The sequence below is a fragment of the Octopus sinensis genome, linkage group LG22 (genome assembly GCF_006345805.1).
Source record: "Octopus sinensis linkage group LG22, ASM634580v1, whole genome shotgun sequence".
Lineage (NCBI taxonomy): Eukaryota > Metazoa > Mollusca > Cephalopoda > Octopoda > Octopodidae > Octopus > Octopus sinensis.
Genome location: NC_043018.1, coordinates 4,874,905 through 4,895,629, shown reverse-complemented (window position 1 = coordinate 4,895,629; position 20,725 = coordinate 4,874,905). Strand labels below are relative to the sequence as shown.

At 39.9% G+C, this 20,725-nt stretch overlaps 1 protein-coding gene across 1 annotated transcript in view; it reads right to left on the bottom strand.

Annotated features, from left to right (window-relative positions):
- Positions 1-2,087: 2,087 nt before the first annotated feature.
- Positions 2,088-20,725, bottom strand: part of LOC115223224 (exonuclease 3'-5' domain-containing protein 2) — a 37,210-nt gene continuing 18,572 nt past the window's right edge. Inside the window, exons 6-11 of the mRNA XM_029793705.2 lie at positions 18,045-18,248; positions 8,795-8,972; positions 7,845-8,010; positions 7,232-7,429; positions 2,899-3,030; positions 2,088-2,618 (exon numbers count right to left, since the gene is read on the bottom strand). Coding sequence (XP_029649565.1) covers positions 2,357-2,618; positions 2,899-3,030; positions 7,232-7,429; positions 7,845-8,010; positions 8,795-8,972; positions 18,045-18,248 — 1,140 coding nt within the window. The 3' untranslated portion in view covers positions 2,088-2,356. The remainder of the gene's footprint in view (positions 2,619-2,898; positions 3,031-7,231; positions 7,430-7,844; positions 8,011-8,794; positions 8,973-18,044; positions 18,249-20,725) is intronic.

Below are 20,725 nucleotides of genomic sequence, written 5' to 3'. Positions count from 1 at the left end.
ATTTTTGGTCGAATTTCATTTCACCTAATTTCGAAATTTCAAGTGCGTTGCGGAGCCTCAAGATCTAACTTTTAGAGCTTAAGATTTTAACAGTTTTGCTTTTAAAGGATTTCACAAAAGAAAATCGATTCTTAACAAGGAATGTATAAAAATAAAATGAGGAATGGCAAACGTGTTATAAATTGATTTTTCACTCATTGATCAAAATTTCAAGTGGGCTGCAGAGCCTGAAGATGTAAATTTGAGAACTTCAGATTTTAACTCAGTTGTTTTTAAAGGATTTCGTAATAAAAAATTTATTCCTGAAAACATATTTTGAAAATCTATGTAAAAAGTATCTTTTTTGCTCCACCCTAATATGTGAGTATATATATATATATATATACACACACACACACACACACACACCGCATTTTATCACTTGTTTCAGTTATTAAACCATGGCCATGCTGGGGCACCACCTTGAAGAATTTTTAGTCAAACAGATCAACCCCAGCACTTATTTTTTTAAGTGTGGTACCCATTCTATTGACCACTTTTGCCAAACTACTAAGTTACAGGGATGTAAATGCACCAATACCAGTTGTTGAGCAATGCTGGGGGACAAACACACACACACACACACACACACATATATATATATATATACACACAACAGGCTTCCTTCATTTTCCATCTACCAAATCCACTCACAAGGCTTTGGTCAGCCCAAGGCTGTAGTAGAAGACATCTGCCCAAGGTGCCATGCAGTGGGACTGAACCCAAAACCATGTGGTCGGGAAGCAAGCTTCTTGCCATGCAGTCACACCTTCACCTTTAGAAAGTTCCACATTGGAATTAAACCCACACCTCTTATATTTGCAGTAAGCGTGCTAACCAATTACACCAACCTACCCACCAAGGTAAAGTAGATGTTGGCAGAATTTGAACTCAGAACGTAAAACTGGATGAAAGGATCATTTGGCGGAGAGCCTCAACGATTCTCTCAGCTCCTCTTCTATATTATTGCCGAAGCCAAGTGAAGAAGTAAATGGCACCCGGGAACTCATAATCGTGACCGATGCCAGCAGCATGACCTTCAAACATGGGGTCTCGTGGAGGTGACAAGGGAGCCAGGCCATTGGCAATGTGCTGTGCTTGAAGGCAGTGGGCCGACGGAAATGGGCTGCTGGATTTTCTTTGTAATGCCAGTCCCTCTGAGAGTGTAATGGGTGCCTTTTATGTGCCACCGACACAGGTGCCATTGGCAAAATGTCGTGACTGTTATTTCCCTCAGCTTAGTGACTCTTCTCTAGCACAGCATATTCTTTTTTACTCTAGGCACAAGGCCTGAAATTTTTGGGGAGGGGGCCCGTCAATTAGATCGACCCCAGTATGCAACTGGTACTTAATATATCGACCCTGAAAGGATGAAAGGCAAAGTCAACCTCGGCAGAATTTGAACTCAGAATGTAAAGACAGACGAAATACTTGACTTTGCCTTTCATCCTTTCAGGGTCGATATATTAAGTACCAGTTGCATACTGGGGTCAATCTAATCGACGGGCCCCCTCCCCAAAAATTTCAGGCCTTGTGCCTAGAGTAAAAAAGAATATGCTGTGCTAGAGAAGAGTCACTAAGCTGAGGGAAATCACAGTCACGACATTTTGCCAATGGCACCTGTGTTGGTGGCACCTGTGTCGGTGGCACCTGTGTCGGTGGCACATAAAAGGCACCCATTACACTCTCAGAGTGACTGGCATTACAAAGAGCATCCAGCAGCCGTAGAAACCTTACCAGATCAGACTGGAACCTGGTGCAGCTCTCCAGCTTACCAGCTCCAGTCAAACTGTCTAACCCATGCCAGCACGGAGAGCAGGCGTATGATGATGATGATGACGCCCCCCCCCACACACACACAGATAGATAGCTAGATAGATATATGACAAGCTTTTTTTTCAGAAGATGCAATACAGGGATACAGAGGGATTGAACTCAGAACCACACGGATGACAAACGTAATTCAGAACCATTCAAATGAACAAAATCTTCTTAAAAATCACAAAGAATATTTTTCTGAAGGAAATCTTTCAGTTAATTTTTGCCATTTATTATTATTATTATTATTTCTAGTTGCTTACATTCTTTGATGAAGGCATTTATGGTGGTGGTGGTCACGATGATGGTGGCAGCAGTGAGTTTTTATCTCTGTGGTTGTAACTAAGATACTGTAGCTGCACTGAAAATGTTGTTGTCATTGCTGTTGCTGTTAGTGTGACTGTAGGTGTTTGTGATTAATCGCAGTCCAAGTGGTGTTCATGTAGTTCGGGTCATGGCTTTGTTGTGGTTGTTGCTGCTGTTGTGGCTTATGTTGCAGTTATTTTTTAGACTTTGATTTTGATGACTTTGATGATTTTGTCTTGGACGTTCTTTTGGTAAATTTCGGGATCTCTTCATCCAAAAGAGGGGCCAAATGTTTATGGTTGTGATCAATTGCCCATTTTGCCGGCAGATAGGCTGGATTCATTGTATCAATGAAATGTTGGCGCCATCGTAGCTGGAATTCTAGCAACTTCTTCGTCCGTTTCATGTGTTCAACGACCTGGTGCCCATGTGGACTGTAATCAGGATTGCTGACCCTAAAAAAAAGAAAGGGATACAGTGAGAGTGATGTATACATGTAAATATCCATGTATCTATCCTGCATGCCTACATGTGTGCATGCACACACACACACATATAGATACATGTGTATGCATGGCAGCCAGTCATGCACATGGGCATCCATGTGTTTGGGTGTGCATGTGTATGAGTGTCTCTCTCTCTCTCTCTCTCTCTCTCTCTCTCTCTCTCTCTCTCTCTCTCTCTCTCTCTCTGTATGTGTTGTGGCCACAAAATGAACAAATAAAATGAAATTACTTGACATCCATAGTGACAGATTTCTGTAGAACATCCACCGTCAGTTCGTCCACTCCAAGACTTGTCTTCAGGAATTCATGTAACTCTTTTAGCCGATGGTCAGGAATCTTGTGACTGTTTGTCATTAACGCTCTGCAATATATTCACATAGTTACGTCAGCAGAATCTCATATACATATGCATACACGCAAACACACACACACACGCATCAAACTGGCACTTTGTCAGTTACAATGACAAGGGTTCCAGCTGCTCCAATCAACAGAACAGATTGCTCTTGGAATTAATGTGCAAGTGACTGAGTACTCCACAGACACGTGTACCCTTTACATAGTTCTCATGGACATTCAATGCAATACAGAATGTGACTAGGCTGAGTCCTTTGTAATTACAGGTACAACTCATTTTTGCCAGTTGAGTGGAGACTGGAGCAATGTGAAATAGAGTGTCTTGCTCAAGGACACGAGACACTGCCAGGAATTGAACTGATGACCTTGCAATTTGTGAGCTGAACACCCAAACCACTTAGCCACATATATTTACATACATACATACATATACACACACACACATATACATACACACACATATACACACACACACATATACATACACACACATATACATACACACACATATACATACACACACATATACACACACACACATATACATACACACACATATACATACACACACATATACATACACACACATATACATACACACACATATACATACACACACATATACATACACACACATATACATACACACACATATACATACACACACATATACATACACACACATATACATACACACACATATACATACACACACATATACATACATACACATATACATACATAAGTATGCACAGAGTGTATTTCAGACAACATTATACTTCCGTGCAGTCTCATCTTTTCGGAAATAACAGGATGTTATTTTGAGGGAGATTCAGCTGCTATTTCTAATAGTGGATCTATGTGTCCTTGTTTGTTTGACCTTGTGGCCATGGTAGGAGCATACAATCTGTCCTTTGTATGGAAAGAGAGAATCCTCCTGTTGTCAGCACAGCTAATAACTCCCTCCGTTTTTGACCACTCTGCTACAATGTGTTCAGATCTCTCTCTCTCTCCTTCACACTAGACTTGATCACCTGATTAGGTCACTAGATTAGGTCATTAGATTGTCACTAGATTAGGTCACTAGATTAGGTCACCTAATTAGGTCACCAGATTAGATCACCAGATTAGGTCACTAGATTAGGTCACTAGATTAGGTCACCTAATTAGGTCACCAGATTAGGTCACCTGATTAAGTCACTAGATTAAGTCACCAGATTAGGTCATTAGATTATGTCACCAGATTAGGTCACTAGATTAGGTCATCAGATTAGGTCACCAGATTAAGTCACCTGATTAGGTCACCTAGGTTACAGAAGCTATCGACCACTTCTGTAAGGCTTTCTTAGCAATACAAAGATATACAGGGTGGACCAAAAGTGATGCACCAATATTTTTGACACATTATTTATATTTTATTTTTCTGTTTGTTTTCCCTGAGGTACAAAATATGCAAAGCCCAATATACCAATCAGGACTCCTCGTCTGATAAGGGTACACCAGGCATGTGCATCACAACCATATGTCTGAGACATGGTCATTTCATATCAAGACAAACAGCGCGTGACCTTGCAGGTGGAGCTCAGTTAGAATTTTCTTCAGGTCCCATCCGGTTCAAAAGGTCCCTGAATAAGGTTTAAGGATGATGAATGAAACACCCATGTTTCCAGAGGTGAATTATTCAAATGCAAAAGAATTCCTCTCAACATATGGTTATGATGCTCCAGGCCTTCCTCTATCAGGAGGGTCACATCTCTATCATCTTCCCCACCATTTTTTTTAAACCATTTTATGCTATGCATGTGTCCCTTCTTTTTCAGTGTATATCATGTAGACTAACTTTCTTTCCTTTTTTTTATGCACATTACTTAATCATCAGTATATTTTTTCTTATATTTAATATTTCTATTATATGTAATTTTCTAGATGGTGTAATTTAATTTTTCATTTTGAATTGATAAAAGGTGTTTTTTTTCTAATGTATATATATATATATTTGTAAAAAATGAAGTTTGAAAATGCCGCTATATTAGATAAATTTTAATTTAACATGTTTCAGTTCTTGAAATAACAAACCTTATCAAAAAAATTTTTTTATATAATAAAGAGAGTCCATGCTATATGCTTAAAGAGTATGATTGAACAGTTCATAATTGTGACATACATTCAATAGAGTCAAATATAAAAAATCCATGTTCTTGAAAAGGCGAGGAGTTCATTATAGATTTTACCTTGTGTTCCAATGGGAGCAACAGTAATGATTTTTGGTCGGCGTCTGCTGGCATAATTTTGGTAAATTTTGTGATTGTTGGATTTATATCAGCTAAGCTGTGGTCTCTGGCACTGTTCACTGATGTCATATAGTTCCAAACCAATCAAAACCCAGCCTCAACGAATATAGTGAAAAGACTCCTAACTGTATCCTGTTAGGAAACCAACCAAGCGGAACGACAAGTTTGACCACGGAAAAAAAACGTCATCAATTTTTTGACAAATCGAAATTAGATCTGACCCATGACTGTATCCTGTTAGGTGGCTAGCCCAGCAGAACGAGTAGTTTGACCACGGAAGAAAAACGTCATCAATGTTTTGACGAATCAGAATCGGGTCTGACCCATAACTGTATCGTGTGAGGAAACCGACCAAGCAGGGTGACAATAGCTTGACCACTGAGGTAAAACGTCATCAATTTTTTGACGAATCAGAATTAGATCTGCTCGCAGAGAAAGAAATCTTTTTATAAATTTTTCCTTCCCTAAGACATATCACTGCCAGCGTGAGTGACTGTTTAAGGATCTGAGAAATTGTAATTCGCCCCACCTCCATTATTATAATTCTCTCACTGTGGCCGTAGCAACAGTGACCATGGTGGTTGTAGTAGTAGTGCGAGTTGGGGCAGTCGTAGTGGTTGTGGTAGAATTTCGTTTTTCTTTTTCGGAAGACCAATGTTTTGTTTTAATATTCCTGGCCCAGGGTGTTCAAACTTGGTCTAAATTTTTTGATGAAATAAAGTTCTTTATTTTGGCGTTGCGTGAAGGTTACGCTGTCACTGAATTTGTAAAGTGGGTAAGTTGTAAATTTCGGATTTACATTTGCAGCACATCTATCTATGTGTCCGCTGACCGGTATTTTCCGGTATTCAGGGTTTCTAATTTGTGATTTATGCACCACCATCCTGTTACGTAAGCTATTTTTTGTATGGCCTATATACTGCCTATTGCAGCCTGCGCATGTTAAGACGTAAATTAAGTTTTCTGATGCACAGGTGAAGTTTGCTCTAATGGTGAACTGATGGCTTTGTTCTAGTATAAATTCTGAACCTTCTACCAAGATGACACAGATTCCGCAGTTGGGCCTTCCACATTTTCTAACTGCTGGTTTTGTGGTTGATGTTGAGTGCAGTTTAGCTTGGGTTAAAATCCTTTTCAAGGATTTTGGTTGCCGTTTACTTTTAATGATGGTGTGTGTTTCGAGGATCCGGTTCGTCTTTATATATAAGCTTGGCATTTACATCATCTTCCTCATCATCTTGTAACGTCCATTCTCCATGCTGGCATGGAGTGGATGGTTTGACAGGAATTGCCCAGCTGGAGGGCTGCCTAAACTCCATTTGTCTGTCTGACATGGTTTCTATGGCCAAATGCCCTTCATAATGCCAACCACTTTACAGCAGGTACTGGGTGCTTTTACCAAAATTGTGCAGTTAAGCCTGAGCCTCTTTGATTCTAGGTTTTGTATGTATGTGAGAGGATTTGTGGCCAAGTGGACAGAATGTTGCACTCACAGTTCTGAAATTGTGGTTTCAATTCCTGGACCTGGTAGTGTGTCATGTTCTTGAGCAAAACATTTCATCACTGCAGTCCCTTTGACAACTGACATGTGGCACAACATGTGGCTCCTGTGCTGATTTGATGGAGAGAATGAGCTTAGGTGTAGCATCAAACATTCGTTCACAAATGTAGATTGCGCAATAAGAAATTACAAAACCCTGAGATGTCATCTACAACAGAGAAGTCCTTTATTCAAATAGGGAGGATTGTATGCTACTACCAAGACGAGAAGATCAAAAGCAAAAAGACAGAGATAGGCAAGATGGTCACAGTTGGAAGAACCTTTGATAATACATCTAGCAGAAAAGGATTGACCAGGAGGAAAAAGAAAGTGTGAAACACCAAACATTACCACCAATGCCAAAAGGTACTTACTTAGCAGCTGACCGTATCTTAGCCAAGTCGACATCAATCAGAGATTTGTTGACAGTACCAGCTGTCAAAGGGGCATCACATTCCTCAGCCAGTTTCTGCCGGAGTGTGACATCACTGGCGCAGGCCTTCTGGTGACATGTAGGACACATGAGGAGAATATCGTGCGACACATGGTCTTTCATTATGGAGGGAAAATACCTAAAAAATATAATAATAATAATAATGTGTTATCATGTACATTGTTTTGTGTTGGTATAAAAGATGGCCAACAGCAAATATTCTGCTCAATACCACAGATTTGCTTGTCAGTTGTTTGACCTTAACCAGTTGAGCATGTCCCTTAGTGGCTGACGATATGTGCATCTCTGATCATGAGCAGAAGTAGTGGGGGAGCATCATAGCCATGTGTTGAAAGGAATTCTGTGGGGTTTGGATAATTCACCTCCGGAAACATGAGTGTTTTGTTCATCCTCTTTAAACAAACATTCAGGGAGCTTTTGAGCAGGGTGAACTACTTGACCTGAAGAAAATTCTGAGAGGAGAAGAGGGAGGGGTGTGGAGAGGGAGGGTGTTAAGGGGAGGAGGAGGCGTAATAATAGAGTGGATTACTCACTTGCGATACTCATGGGGAATTATATTCTTACGGAGGTAATTCTCGGGTTTACCACAAACAACGCATATGTTCTCCTTCTCCTGTTGATAATAACCTTCCTCATTTAGTGGCCTCCCAGAGGGTTCAAAGTTCAGCCGGATAACCATAGGATTCTCGCTGACTAGTTCTGAAAGTAAATCAATAACTGGAATGGCTCACTCAACCTTTGACCTATGGCAGGTTGAGTTATGTAGATACTGACTGAAAAGATTCAGACAAACAGACAGACAGACAGACACGGTGTGTGGATGTTGTTGAGAAGATAAATCAAAAGACATAGAATTTAGATGCTGACCAGACAGACCAACAGACACACAAGGTGGGTATTGACAGGGTAGATTCCTATGAAACCCGTATGTTAAGTGAACAGACAGACACAGTGCGTGGATGTTGGGTTCACTGAGCAAACAGGGAAGAGATGTTATGTTTGAAATATACAATGCACAGATGTTGACTACATAACTTGATATGGTGTGTAGATGTTCACTGGATAGACACATACAGTATATGGACGTTGGTATTAACACTTTGGCCATGTCCAGCCTAAATATTCTAAATGGCCAGATCTGGCCTCTCACACCAAACCTACATTATCAGTCCAAAAATTAACAGTTACCTCATCAAACTCCCAAAGTTACAAAATAATGCAATGATTAAATCAAAACAATGTCAATAAATAAACGTTACATTTGACAGAATAAAGTGAACGTTAAAGGGTTAACTGAGAGATCACGTATATTGCTGCCAACCTGCTAGAAACAGCAGCTAAATTGATTTCCAAACCACCATAAGACAGGATGGTCATGTTCAGAACACCAACAACACAATCATTACTGTAGTGACGATTAAACACTTGAATTAATGACATTCATACCTTCCTCCCACCTTTTTAAAGAAGAATAATCACCAACCTCCAAGACCTTTGTAAAGGTACCATTTAGCTTTACGAGAATCACAGGTACACAATATTTGGTTGTCGGGCGCCAGAAGCTGGCAGTTGTCATAAAGTGGATTGCGGCGCAGATTGTAAGCTCTTAGGCTGTGAGCTCTCAGACTGTCTTTTTTCGTGAAAGTAGATTTGTTTTCAGGCTAATAAACAGATTGAGAGATTCAAAAAAGATTAAGATTTATTGTGAAATAATTTCATGTTTTTTTAAAAAAGCTATGTCAGTCAAACAATGCCTGATTAAATTCTTTACGTTTCATTCTTCAACATAGGCGCAGGCATGACTGAGTTGTAAGAAGCTTGCTTCACAACCAAATGGTTCCAGGTTCAGTCCCACCAATTTATGGCACCTTGGGCAAGTGTCTTCTACTATAGCCTCAGGCCAACCAAAACCTTGCGAGTGGATTTGGGAGATGGAAACTGAAAGAAGCCCATCATATATGTGTGTGTGTGTCATTACGTTTCTCTTTGTCCCCCACCACCACTTGACAACCGGTGTTGGTGTGTTTACATCCCCATATCTTAGCAGTTTGGCAAAAGAGATTGACAGAATAAGTACCAGGCTTTAAAAATAGTCCTCAGGTCAATTCATTCAACTAAAAATTCATCAAGGCAGTGCTCCAGCATGGCCACAGTCTAATGAGTGAAACATATGAAAAATAAAAGATAAATTCCCAAACAGAGTCTGGAGGAGGTTTGCTTCTCATTTTTCAAGGCTTAATAAAATAAGTACCAGTCATATTCCAGGGATCAATTGCTTTAACAACAACCTTCATAAGAATACATGGCCATCCACTGCTCTTGCCCAATGATAAAAACCATTCTTTCTAATTCTGGCACAAGGCTAGCAACTTTGTGGAAGGGAGGTTAGTTGATATCATCAACCCAAGTATCTAACTGGTACTTTATTTTATTGACCACAGAAGGATGAAAGGCAAAGTTAACCATGCTGGGATTTGAACTCACAATGTAATGACTCAATGAAAATACCTCTACACATTCTGTGCAATGCTCCAATGATTCTGCCAGCTTGCTGTCTGAATGCTATAATAATAATAATAATAATAATGGTACAAGGCCAGCAATTTTAGGAGGGGGATAGTCGATTACATCACCCCCCCCCCATCGCCCAACCCCCAACCCCACCCTCCAGTACTCAACTGGTACTTATTTAATCAACTCTGAAAGAAAAAAAAAAGATAAAGTTGGCCTCAGGGGAATTTAAACTCAGAACTCAAAGACAGATAAAATGCCATTAACAACAACAACGACAACAACAACAACAACAACAATAATGGTTTTAAATTTTGCCAGAATCGCAGCAATTTTGGGTGAAGGGATGAGTTGATTACATTGACCCCAGTGTTTAACTGGTACTTATTTAATTGACTCTGAAAGGATGAAAGGCAAAGTTGACCTCAGCAGAATTTGAACTCAGAATGCACCAACCGTCGAAATACCACTCAGGACTTTGTCCAGCTCACCACCTTAATAATGATAACAACAATAATAATAATAGTTTCAAATATGGCAGAAGGCCAGCAAGTTTAACGAAAAGGGTCGATTACATTCACCCCAGTACACAACTGGTACTTATTTTATCAAACCCTAAAAGGATCAAAAACAAGGTTGACCTTGGCAGGGTTTGAACTCAGAATGCAAAGCATTTTGTCCACCGCCACAACCACATCACCATCATCATCATCATAATAATAACAATAGTTGTTGTTGTAGTTGTAATAAAGCAGTGATCTGGCAAAACGGTTAGCAAGCCAGGCAAAAAGCTTAGTGGCATTTCGTCTGTCCTTATGTTCTGAGTTCAAATCCTGCTGAGGCCAACTTTGTCTTTCATCCTTTCAGAGCTAATAAAATAAGAACCAGTTGAACATTGGGGGTCGATGTAATCAAGGGGCCAATTTCAGACTCTGTGCCCATAAAAGAAAGGATAATTATTATTATTATTTTTCAGTGAGAGAGTATGAAAGTGACATTGGGGTACAAATATACAAAGTCCAATATACCCATCATGACTACTCATCTGAAAAGGGTACACCAGGCAAATGCATCACAACCGACATGGTGTACGATGTGGTGATCAAGACAAACGGCACATGACCTTGCAGGTGGAGCCCTGTTAGAATTTTTTTCAGGTTGAATAACCCACTCCACTCAAAAGGTCCTTGAATAAGATTTGCTTATGGATGATGAACAAAACACCCACATTCCCTATTATCATTATTATTATTATTAAATGGATAAAAAAATTATTTCTTAGAGACAAGGCACAATTTCCTGTAATTATTGAAATAATTCTGTGCGATAATTAGCAAGTTAGCATAGGGTAGTGTAGTACCATGTATAGCAGTGTTGTAGTAGAGTATAGTGTACAGTAAAGTATAGAGTGATATACAGCAGTCTGAATGATAAGTGGAGTGTAATATAGAAAAGTGTAGAATATTATAGAGTATTGAAGTAGAGTATTAGGGGGGGGGGCACAATGGCCCAGTGGTTAGGGCAGTGGACTTGCAGTCATAGGATCGTGGTTTCGATTCCCAGACCAGTCATTGTGAGTGTTTGTTGAGCAAAAACACTTAAAGTTCCACAACTTTCCCTCATTCTTTCTTCCTGTTTCTGTTCCACCTGTATTTCAATGGGCCCAACCTTGTCGCACTGTTTCAGGCTGAATCACCCCGAGAACTACATTAAAGGGTACATGTGTCTGTGGAGTGCTCAGCCACTTGCACGGTAATTTCACAAGCAGGCTGTTCCTCCGTTGATCGGATCAACTGGAACCCTCATCGTCATGACCAACAGAGTGTCACATTTGTGTGGGGGAGTATAAATTATAGTATAGAGGAGTTTAGGGTTAGTGTTTTGGTGTGGTTTGGGTTAGTTTTGCTCAAACTTCTTCCAACTTGGATTTCCAGAAACGAAGCCATTGCAGATTTCCAATGCAGCGGATAAATAATTGTTAAAGAGGAGAGTAAACAATGAGGCAAGGCAAACATCTGGAGTCGGAGGCCAGGGAAGAGAAGGAAAGAAAAAAAGAAGAAAGAAGAAATGCACTCAACACCAGAGCTGAAAGGTGGGGGGGGGCACCATGTCGAAAACAGTAGAAGGGTAGGGGCCGAAACTGGACGTGGTTCCTCCAGATGATGTCTTTAGCCTCTGGATTCTATAAAGGAGCTGTTGAAGTAGCAAACCACGAAATGTGGTTGGAATTCCTCAGACAACTGTTTCTGGGATATTCCGTCCTGAGAGACAAGTAGGGAAAAAAAATACGGAAAATGAGAATGCTATATATACACACACACACACACATATGCATCTTTGTATATGTTTGTGTGCATACATATATATACAAACGGCAAACAGAACAAAAACAAGAAACACAGCCAATTTCTCATCGTTCAGAGTCCAGAAAGTCCTTGTAGTTTCACCCCTTTATCTACAATACTACTTGAATCCAGCGGGTACTAGGGACTTATGCCAGAAGCATTAAGCCTCTGGGCAAGGTAAACAAATGTATACAAGAACGAAAACAGGAACAGAAGCAAAAACAAGAAAGCTAGACTTAAACACAAACGACAGAATGCATTTTGGAGGAAAAAAAGGTTATTGGTAAATATACGAATAGAAATAGGTAAATACGAGGAAGGGTCTTTCAGGGATCGGACGAACGTAACGTATGGAATAACGATGCAGTTGCAACAGAGAAAGAATTCTACAATGGACAAAAGCGTTTCGGCTGCAAAAGGAAAGTAATTGTACAATTACAACAATAATACATAACAAAAAAGGGTCTTTCGACCATCAGACAAAAATAGTAAGCTGGCGCAAAGGGGAAATCATAAGAAACCAGGTGGGAGGACAGATGGACGTGACCAACCTGAAGGACGGCAATGCCTTAACCAGACAGCGATCAGGTGGTAGGAGAGGGAAGGAGTTGAAGAGTGTAGAGGGACTAAGGAATAGGAGAGAGGGGAAAGGAATCAGTGGGACTAAAGAACAAGAGGGGAGGGGGGGAGAAAAAGATGGTGGCAAGGGAAGTAAAGGGATTGAAGAATAAGGGGGATGGGGGACGGGATTAAGGAATATGAAGGGGAAAATGAAATCAGTGTGTGTCTGTGTGCATATATGTGTGCATATATGTGTGCATATATGTGTGCATGTGTGTGTAAATATTGTGTGGAAGCAACGCCTGGATTCTAAGGGCCTTAGAGTTAATTTAGCAAAAGAAAAAATTAAGTCCCAGTAAGTAGGAAAACAGACAAATCACTAATCCCTTCTGAGAGATGGCCCTGCTCGATATGTAAGAAGGGTGTTGGTAGAAACTCCCTACGTTGTACTCAGTGCAAGCTTTGGACACACAAATGGTGTAATAGCATCAAAGGAAGGTTAATGGGGAATATAGTCCTTGTGTGTGGCAGATGTGCAGGAACAATAAGCAGTAAAAATGCACAGATAGTAGACCCCCTGAAATGCTTAGGGGGATCATTAGAAGTAGTAGACAGCTTCTGTTACCTAGGAAACCAAGTTAGTAGAGGAGGAGGAAGTTCTGAAAGTGTAGTTGCTAGAATAAGAACAGGTTGGGCAAAGTTCAGAGAACTTCTTTCTTTGTTGGTAACTAAGGGCCTATCCCTCAAAGTGAACGGCAGATTGCATGATGCCTGTGTATGTGGGACAAAGTGGTGAGAAAGGATCTTCAGGCACTGGGCTTCACCATGGAAGTGACAAGGGACCAGGAGATGGTGATTTGCTGTACTTGATATACTGTATCAAGCCAAGTAAAATCCCTGCCATCCATATATACAGGCTTCTCCTTTCAGTTCCTGGTGCCACTTAAAAAGCACCCATGATGGTGACTTTTTTACGGGTTTAAATATGCCTCAAGCATAATTGAAATGATAATAAACCTTCTATGTATGGATTCAGATACTGAGTTATCTTGAAACCAGAGCAAATAAACCTGGACCAAATGTTAGTGAACTGTACATAGGATATGCAAGGTCCAGCTTGAAGTCTTAAGCTGGGCAAAGGATTAAATCTACCAACAAAGAAGAGACACAATCTTTGTGATGGATTTCCATGCAGTTTCCTTCTCCCAAATTCCACTCACAAACTCTTAGATTAACCACACACACCACCCCAAGGCTATAATGCTTTGCTTCGGACCCTCAACTCCTTGATGGATTCATAGCTGCAGTGTCATGATACATAGCATGATTTGGTCATTTCTTGACCAGGTGGAGTTCATCCCTCTCCCTGGCTGACCACAGCAGATTTCTATTAGAAAGAAAGAAAGGAAGGAAGGAAGGAAGGAAGGAAGGAAGGAAGAGGGGAGGAAGGAAGGAAGGAAATCGACCCAGTACAGTACAAAAAGATAAACAGCAAAGTCAGCCTTAGTGGGATTTGAACTCCAAGTGCAGAGGGCTGGAACAATTGCCATAAAACAATCTCTTCAATACTCTGTCACTTGGTTACTTTAAGGCTGTAATAGAAGGCATTTGTCCTTCCTCCTCAAATTCTGCCACCATATTTGTCAACATGCGGCTGTCATCACATGAAAAGCAGCCATTTTGTTGTCATGTAAAAAGCACTTCTGCCGGTGCCACACAGAAAGCACTTATGATGGTGCCACGTAAAGGACACCCAGTGCCACTCTGTAAAGTGGTTGGTGTTAGGAAGGGCATTGAGCCATAGAAACCATGCTACCAAAACAGACAAGTGCAGGAGCCTCCTGGTGCAGTCCCCTGGCTTGCCAGCTCCCGTCAAACCATCCAACCCATGCCAGCATGGAAAATGGACGTTAATTGATGATGATGATGATGATGATGATGATGGTGTTGGGAAGGAGTTAAGAAGTTCACTTTGCAAACATGAGGTCCCATGTTCAATCGCAATACACAGCCTCTCAGGCAAAGTGTCTTTTACCCTAGCCTTAGATCAATTCACTTCTGAAGTCGGAAGACGCAAACGGCAGCTGGAATTGAAAGATCTAACCTTTTCATTCAGTCTGTGAGTTACATCAAGGTTAATCAGAGGAGAGCTTGCTGATGTCAACCACTCAACATTACGCAGTGTGTCCTGTTAAGGTCAAAATACAGAATAAACATTACACATTTAGCACTGACTTGAGGCCTTCATCCCTTTCCCACACTTACAACACAAGAAGGTAGGGTGGTACACAGACATTATTTCATACTCAAATTCCATAACATATTTTCAATATTGATCCATATTTGGTTTGTTAATTGTTGCTGTTGTTTAGCCCCTGCTCAGCCTTGACCGAGTAGACCCATGCCCAAATTTGTTCAAGCAGTGACCATTCCATTTGTTTATATGTTTAGGCCTTTTCTTGACCACATTTCTTGACCACATTTTCAATGAAATATACCACTGTCCCTGTATTTCAGTTAACTCTGAAAATTAGGTTAAGCGTCCTCTGTCACAGCTCCAGACTGGCCAAAGCTTTGGGAGTGGTTTTCATCAAATGTACACTTTCTTTTTCTTTCTTTTTCTTTCTTTTTCTTTTTACTTGTTTCAGTCATTTGACTGCGGCCATGCTGGAGCACCGCCTTTAGTCAAGCAAATCGACCCCGGGACTTATTCTTTGTAAGCCCAGTACTTATTCTATCGGTCTCTTTTTGCCAAACCACTAAGTGACGGGGACGTAAACACACTAGCATCGGTTGTCAAGCAATGCTAGGGAGACAAACAAAGACACACAAACACACATACATATATATATATACATATATACGACGGGCTTCTTTCAGTTTCCATCTACCAAATCCACTCACAAGGCATTGGTCGGCCCGGGGCTATAGCAGAAGACACTTGCCCAAGATGCCACGCAGTGGGACCATGTGGTTGGTTAGCAAGCTACTTACCACACAGCCACTCCTGCGCCTATATATATATAGGAAAAATATTTTTCATATATTTCTACACGAGTGGAATAAAATAACTTTGTTTCCTATATATATATATATATATATATTATATATATATATATATATATTGAATCATCCCATAAATAATGCATTTTATTTGATACTTTTTTTATTTTTCAAAATTAAGATAAACAACGTTGTTTTTTAATCTAAAATATACTCTCCTTCATTTTCTACAACGTTCTTCCATCTATCTGCTACACTTGTAAGGCCCCTCTTCCAAAATTCACTAATCCATGATGAAAAATACTTTTCCAGTACTGTTCTGACCGCGTCTATAGAATTCATATTTTTTTCCCATCCAAATAATTTTGAATAAATGCGGAATAAATGATAATCAGATGGAGCAATGTGGTGGGTGGGGAATTGTTTCCCATTCAAACTGCTCCAGCCTTTTGGAATGTCATCCTCGCTGTATGTGGAAGAGTATTATCATGATGGAAGAACACCTCTCATCTTTAAACGAAAGATTCTGACTCTTCCGATCGCACTCAGGTGTCGATGAATGATTGAATGACCAAATCCAAGCTTCTCTGCTAGTTCCTTAACAGGTGGGATTTTGTTCCACCAGGGTTTGCAGGATGTTCACATCGAGCTCTGCAGATCTTCCAAGACGAGGCTCATCTTCTAGGCTATAGTTTCCTGTTCGGAATTTCTGGAACCACTGTTAGCACTGGCTTACTTACGCCTATTGTCCGATCCCCAAATACTACATTAATATTCCTCACACTTTCCATTGCTTTGTTGCCTTTATTGAACTCATAAAGCAAAATATGCTGAATATGCTCCTTTGTCCTTCCATTATGGCTTTGAAAAAATAACTGTTAAAATCGAACTGCACTCTTAAAAACTTGCTCTCAGAATGAGTACAAGGTAAAATTGCTACCTGTTTTTCTAGCAAGTTGATACAGGTTTTGGGTTCATGTAACTGAAAAAAACACATTATTTATGGGATGACCCAAAATATATATATTGTTTAAATATTTCCCTTGAGCATTGCGAGACTAATAACCTGATGTAGAACTCAATATATGTGTGTTTCAGAATGAAGTGGTGGCTGGGTAGAAAGCAGTCATAAGAGAGAGGACAAAGGAATAAACACTTATCTTATACACTTCATTAGCTGACAACTGTTTCTGCAGCGGATTCATAGTTGAGTGCCTCAGCAACAGCTTCATTGCAGCTTCGAATATGAAGTGCAATTTATTTGGGAAAAATAAAATTGCATTTTATATTTGAGGCTCTGATGAAGCTATAAAGTGATATTCAGCATGCAACTATGATTCTACTGCATCTTATAGCAGAAACAGCTGTAAGCTAATGAAGTGCATAAGATAATTGTTCATTCCTTTGTCATCCCATTTTCTTATATATATATTTACAAGGTGATATATATATATATATATTCATTCAGATAAATAACACTGTTCAATATGATGTTGGAATCACTTAGCTTAATCGTACAGAGCACCCAGCTAGTATCTGAGAGGTACAGGTTTCAATTCCCTGTAGCCACCTACTGGTAACCTTTTGTCCAAGCCATACCAGCATGGAAAACAGACATGAAATGATGATGATGGTGATGAAGAGATCCTAAAACCAAGGGGCTGTGTAAAAAGCATTGGTGTGGATGCTGGTGCCACATAAAATGTACCCAGCACATTCTGTGGAGTGGTTAGCATTAGGAAAGGCATCCCACCATAGAAACCAAACCAAAACAGACTCTGGGACCAGGCGTGGACCCTGGCTTTGCCAGTCCCTGTCAAGCTGTCCAACCCATACCAGCATGGAAAAACGGACGCTAAATGTTGATAATGATGTGTCTGTGTCAGCATGGGAGTGTTTTGTTGTGTGCATGTGTTTGTGTCCCCTTCTTTTGAGATTATGGGAAAGTTGTAAACAAGTGTGACCATCCTACAAGCAATGTTGTCCATTTCCAGTCTTCTCTGTAAACATGTCTGGCCATGAAGAAATACTGGTTTCGAATTTTGACACAAGGCCAGCAATTTCAGTGGGAGCGGGAGGAGGGAGTCGATTACATCAACCTGTCACGGAGAAATATTACTTTGCTTGGAAATAGATGAAGATTAGCAAGAGGAGGGACAACTGGCTGTAAAACAGGTGGGTCAGCAGATTCTGCTCAGTTCACGCCAATATGGAAAAATGGATATTATAATGTGTGTGTGAGTGTGTTTGGTGGGGCAAGGAAAAGTGGGTGGAGGGGCCGGTTCAGTTACCTTCTAATTATCAATTACGCACCAGCTTCATTAATTTTCTTGTTTTTTGATCTGGGGTCTTGCAGTCAATGATTCCTGGCAGAATCGTCAACATCGCCTCCCGAATATCTTTGTCTGAGGTACTGTGGAACTTCAGGAAATGCTGCTTCTGTTGGTTCAGTTTGGTCATCATCAGCTGCAGGAATATTGTGACACCAACCAGTGCATCGAGGGCAGCATAGTGCATCTGTAGCAGCAGCAGGAGGAAAATATTAAAACAGTTAAATTATTTTATGTAACCAAATAAACTAACAATAACTAATTAAATTAATAAGTAATAAAAAGTAGATTTATCATTATTGCATCATCAATTTACATCGGTTTTTTTCCCCCTGCTCAAATAGAGAGAGAGAGAGAGAGAGAGACAGACAGGAGATGGATGGATGGATGGACAGACAGACAGACAAGTAAGCACATAAGTGCAAAACAAAGTGGAAAAACTAGTACTTGAGTACATAAGGTAGAGCAATATGTCTGGATTAAAGCTGCCAAAATCTCCACAAACTCAGCATTTCACATCCCTGTTCATCAGACAGTTGGGATTTGTTCATCGGACAGTTGTATGATCACGACTGACAAACAGGAACATGAAACATTCCAGTTCATTACAGAAAATATAACAGAAAAGTCTAATTCTTCAAGTGTATGTAACTCGGGCAACGCCGGGTAACTCTGCTAGTAATTTCTTATAATATATATAATATATATATAATAATTTCAAACTTGGGTATACACCTTGTATACACCTTGTTTACATACAATTGAAGAATTATATTTTCTGTAATGAACTGGAATACCTATCTCTCTTTCTCTTTTTACTTGTTTCAGTCATGCTGGAGCACCACCTTTAGTCAAGCAAATCGACCCCGGGACTTATTCTTTGTAAGCCCAGTACTTATTCTATCGGTCTCTTTCACTGAACCGCTAAGAGACGGGGACGTAAACACTCCAGCATCGGTTGTCAAGCGATGTTGGGGGACAAACACAGACACACAAACATATACACACACATACATATATATATATATATATATACATATATACGACAGGCTTCTTTCAGTTTCCGTCTACCAAATCCACTCACAAGGCATTGGTCGGCCCGAGGCTATAGCAGAAGACACTTGCCCAAGATGCCACGCAGTGGGACTGAACCCGGAACCATGTGGTTGGAAAGCAAGCTACTCACCACACAGCCACTCCTGTGCCTATGCTTCGAATTTCATCAAAATTGCAGATGAGGGTTATTTCCCTCTTTACACACCCAAACAAAATTGTAATCGTGCTACATGTATCCCATACTACTGATTTTTATGCGCATATTCCAAAATCCCAGTCTTATGGAACCTGTTAAAAGGATTTTGCTCCTGAAAAATGGAGGTCATGGAGCTCTAAAATGTGAGAGTTCACGCCCCTATTGGGGGTGGGCATCTTAACGTCAACCAGAGAAGTTAAATTGTTGAGAATCTTTTTAACTTGGGTCCTATATCTATTGTTTGAATTTCTTTGAAATAGGAAATATATGTTCACTGGGTTTGTAAAAGAGAGCAAAGCTACAGGAAACCAAAAGACGAATGATCACAATAAGCAGTCAGCTACAGTGGCCTAGTTGTTACCACTCCCAATGTAGGATTCCTCACCATCCAGGTGACAGGCACAGCCGTAAGATGCATTACGAATCTTTAACAATTGGAAGGGCGTGACCCAACTGAAATAAACATTAACAACTGTGTGACGTGTGGGCTAAGGAGAAATGAAAGTTGGAGTTTGCAAATGACCACTATACTGATACGTAACTGGACAGAATACAATCTATACAGAATACAATCTATACAATCTATAAATGTCTTTGAATAACCAGTCACTCATCTGGGAAGGCCTTGAAATCAATGTTACCATGTGGGGACTAGGTGTGACCCAGTGATAATAATTGTAGAAATCACAATGTAAGTGTATGTCAAAGCAAACTCTTACACTGTTTCACCATTGAATTACAAATAATGCTCATCTTCTATGCTTGGATGACCCCTACAACTATTCGTCTTTGCTTAGATAAAATGACAAAATCGTGGGCGTTAAGTCCCCATGAAGGGGTCTTTCTAACTTGTAAGAAGATGAAATTTTATAAATATTACTTCATTTGTGTCTAATATCTATGGTTAAAATTTCATCAACAGCAAAAATATATGAATTGTCATGGGGGTTGTGGCCCTTTTGCATAGAATATAATTTCCAAATTTCGTAAAAGATCCATTCAGTACTTTTGACTTAGTTTTGGATCATAAAAGAAATTACTAAAATTTGGGAGTTAAGGCCCCCATTAGGGTGTTTTAGAATCCTCATGTGAAATGGAAACTATGAAAATACTTCTTGATGTATGTCAATTACCTATGAATTTTCATGGTGGGTTCTGTCCCCTTTAAGCCATCTGAAATTCAAACCAAACATATTGCATTATACCTGCCCTTATGCATTGAATCTAAGTTTCAAATATCATAAGGGTCCATTCAGTAATTTTGGTCCATGAAATTGTATGAAACACACAACATTACCCTTCTCCCTGGGCTTCGATTTTGTGTTCCAAATTTCATTATGATCAGTGAAGCAGTTTTCAAATGTATAAGTAATACACAAACACATAAAGACATTGTCTTTGATATAATAAAT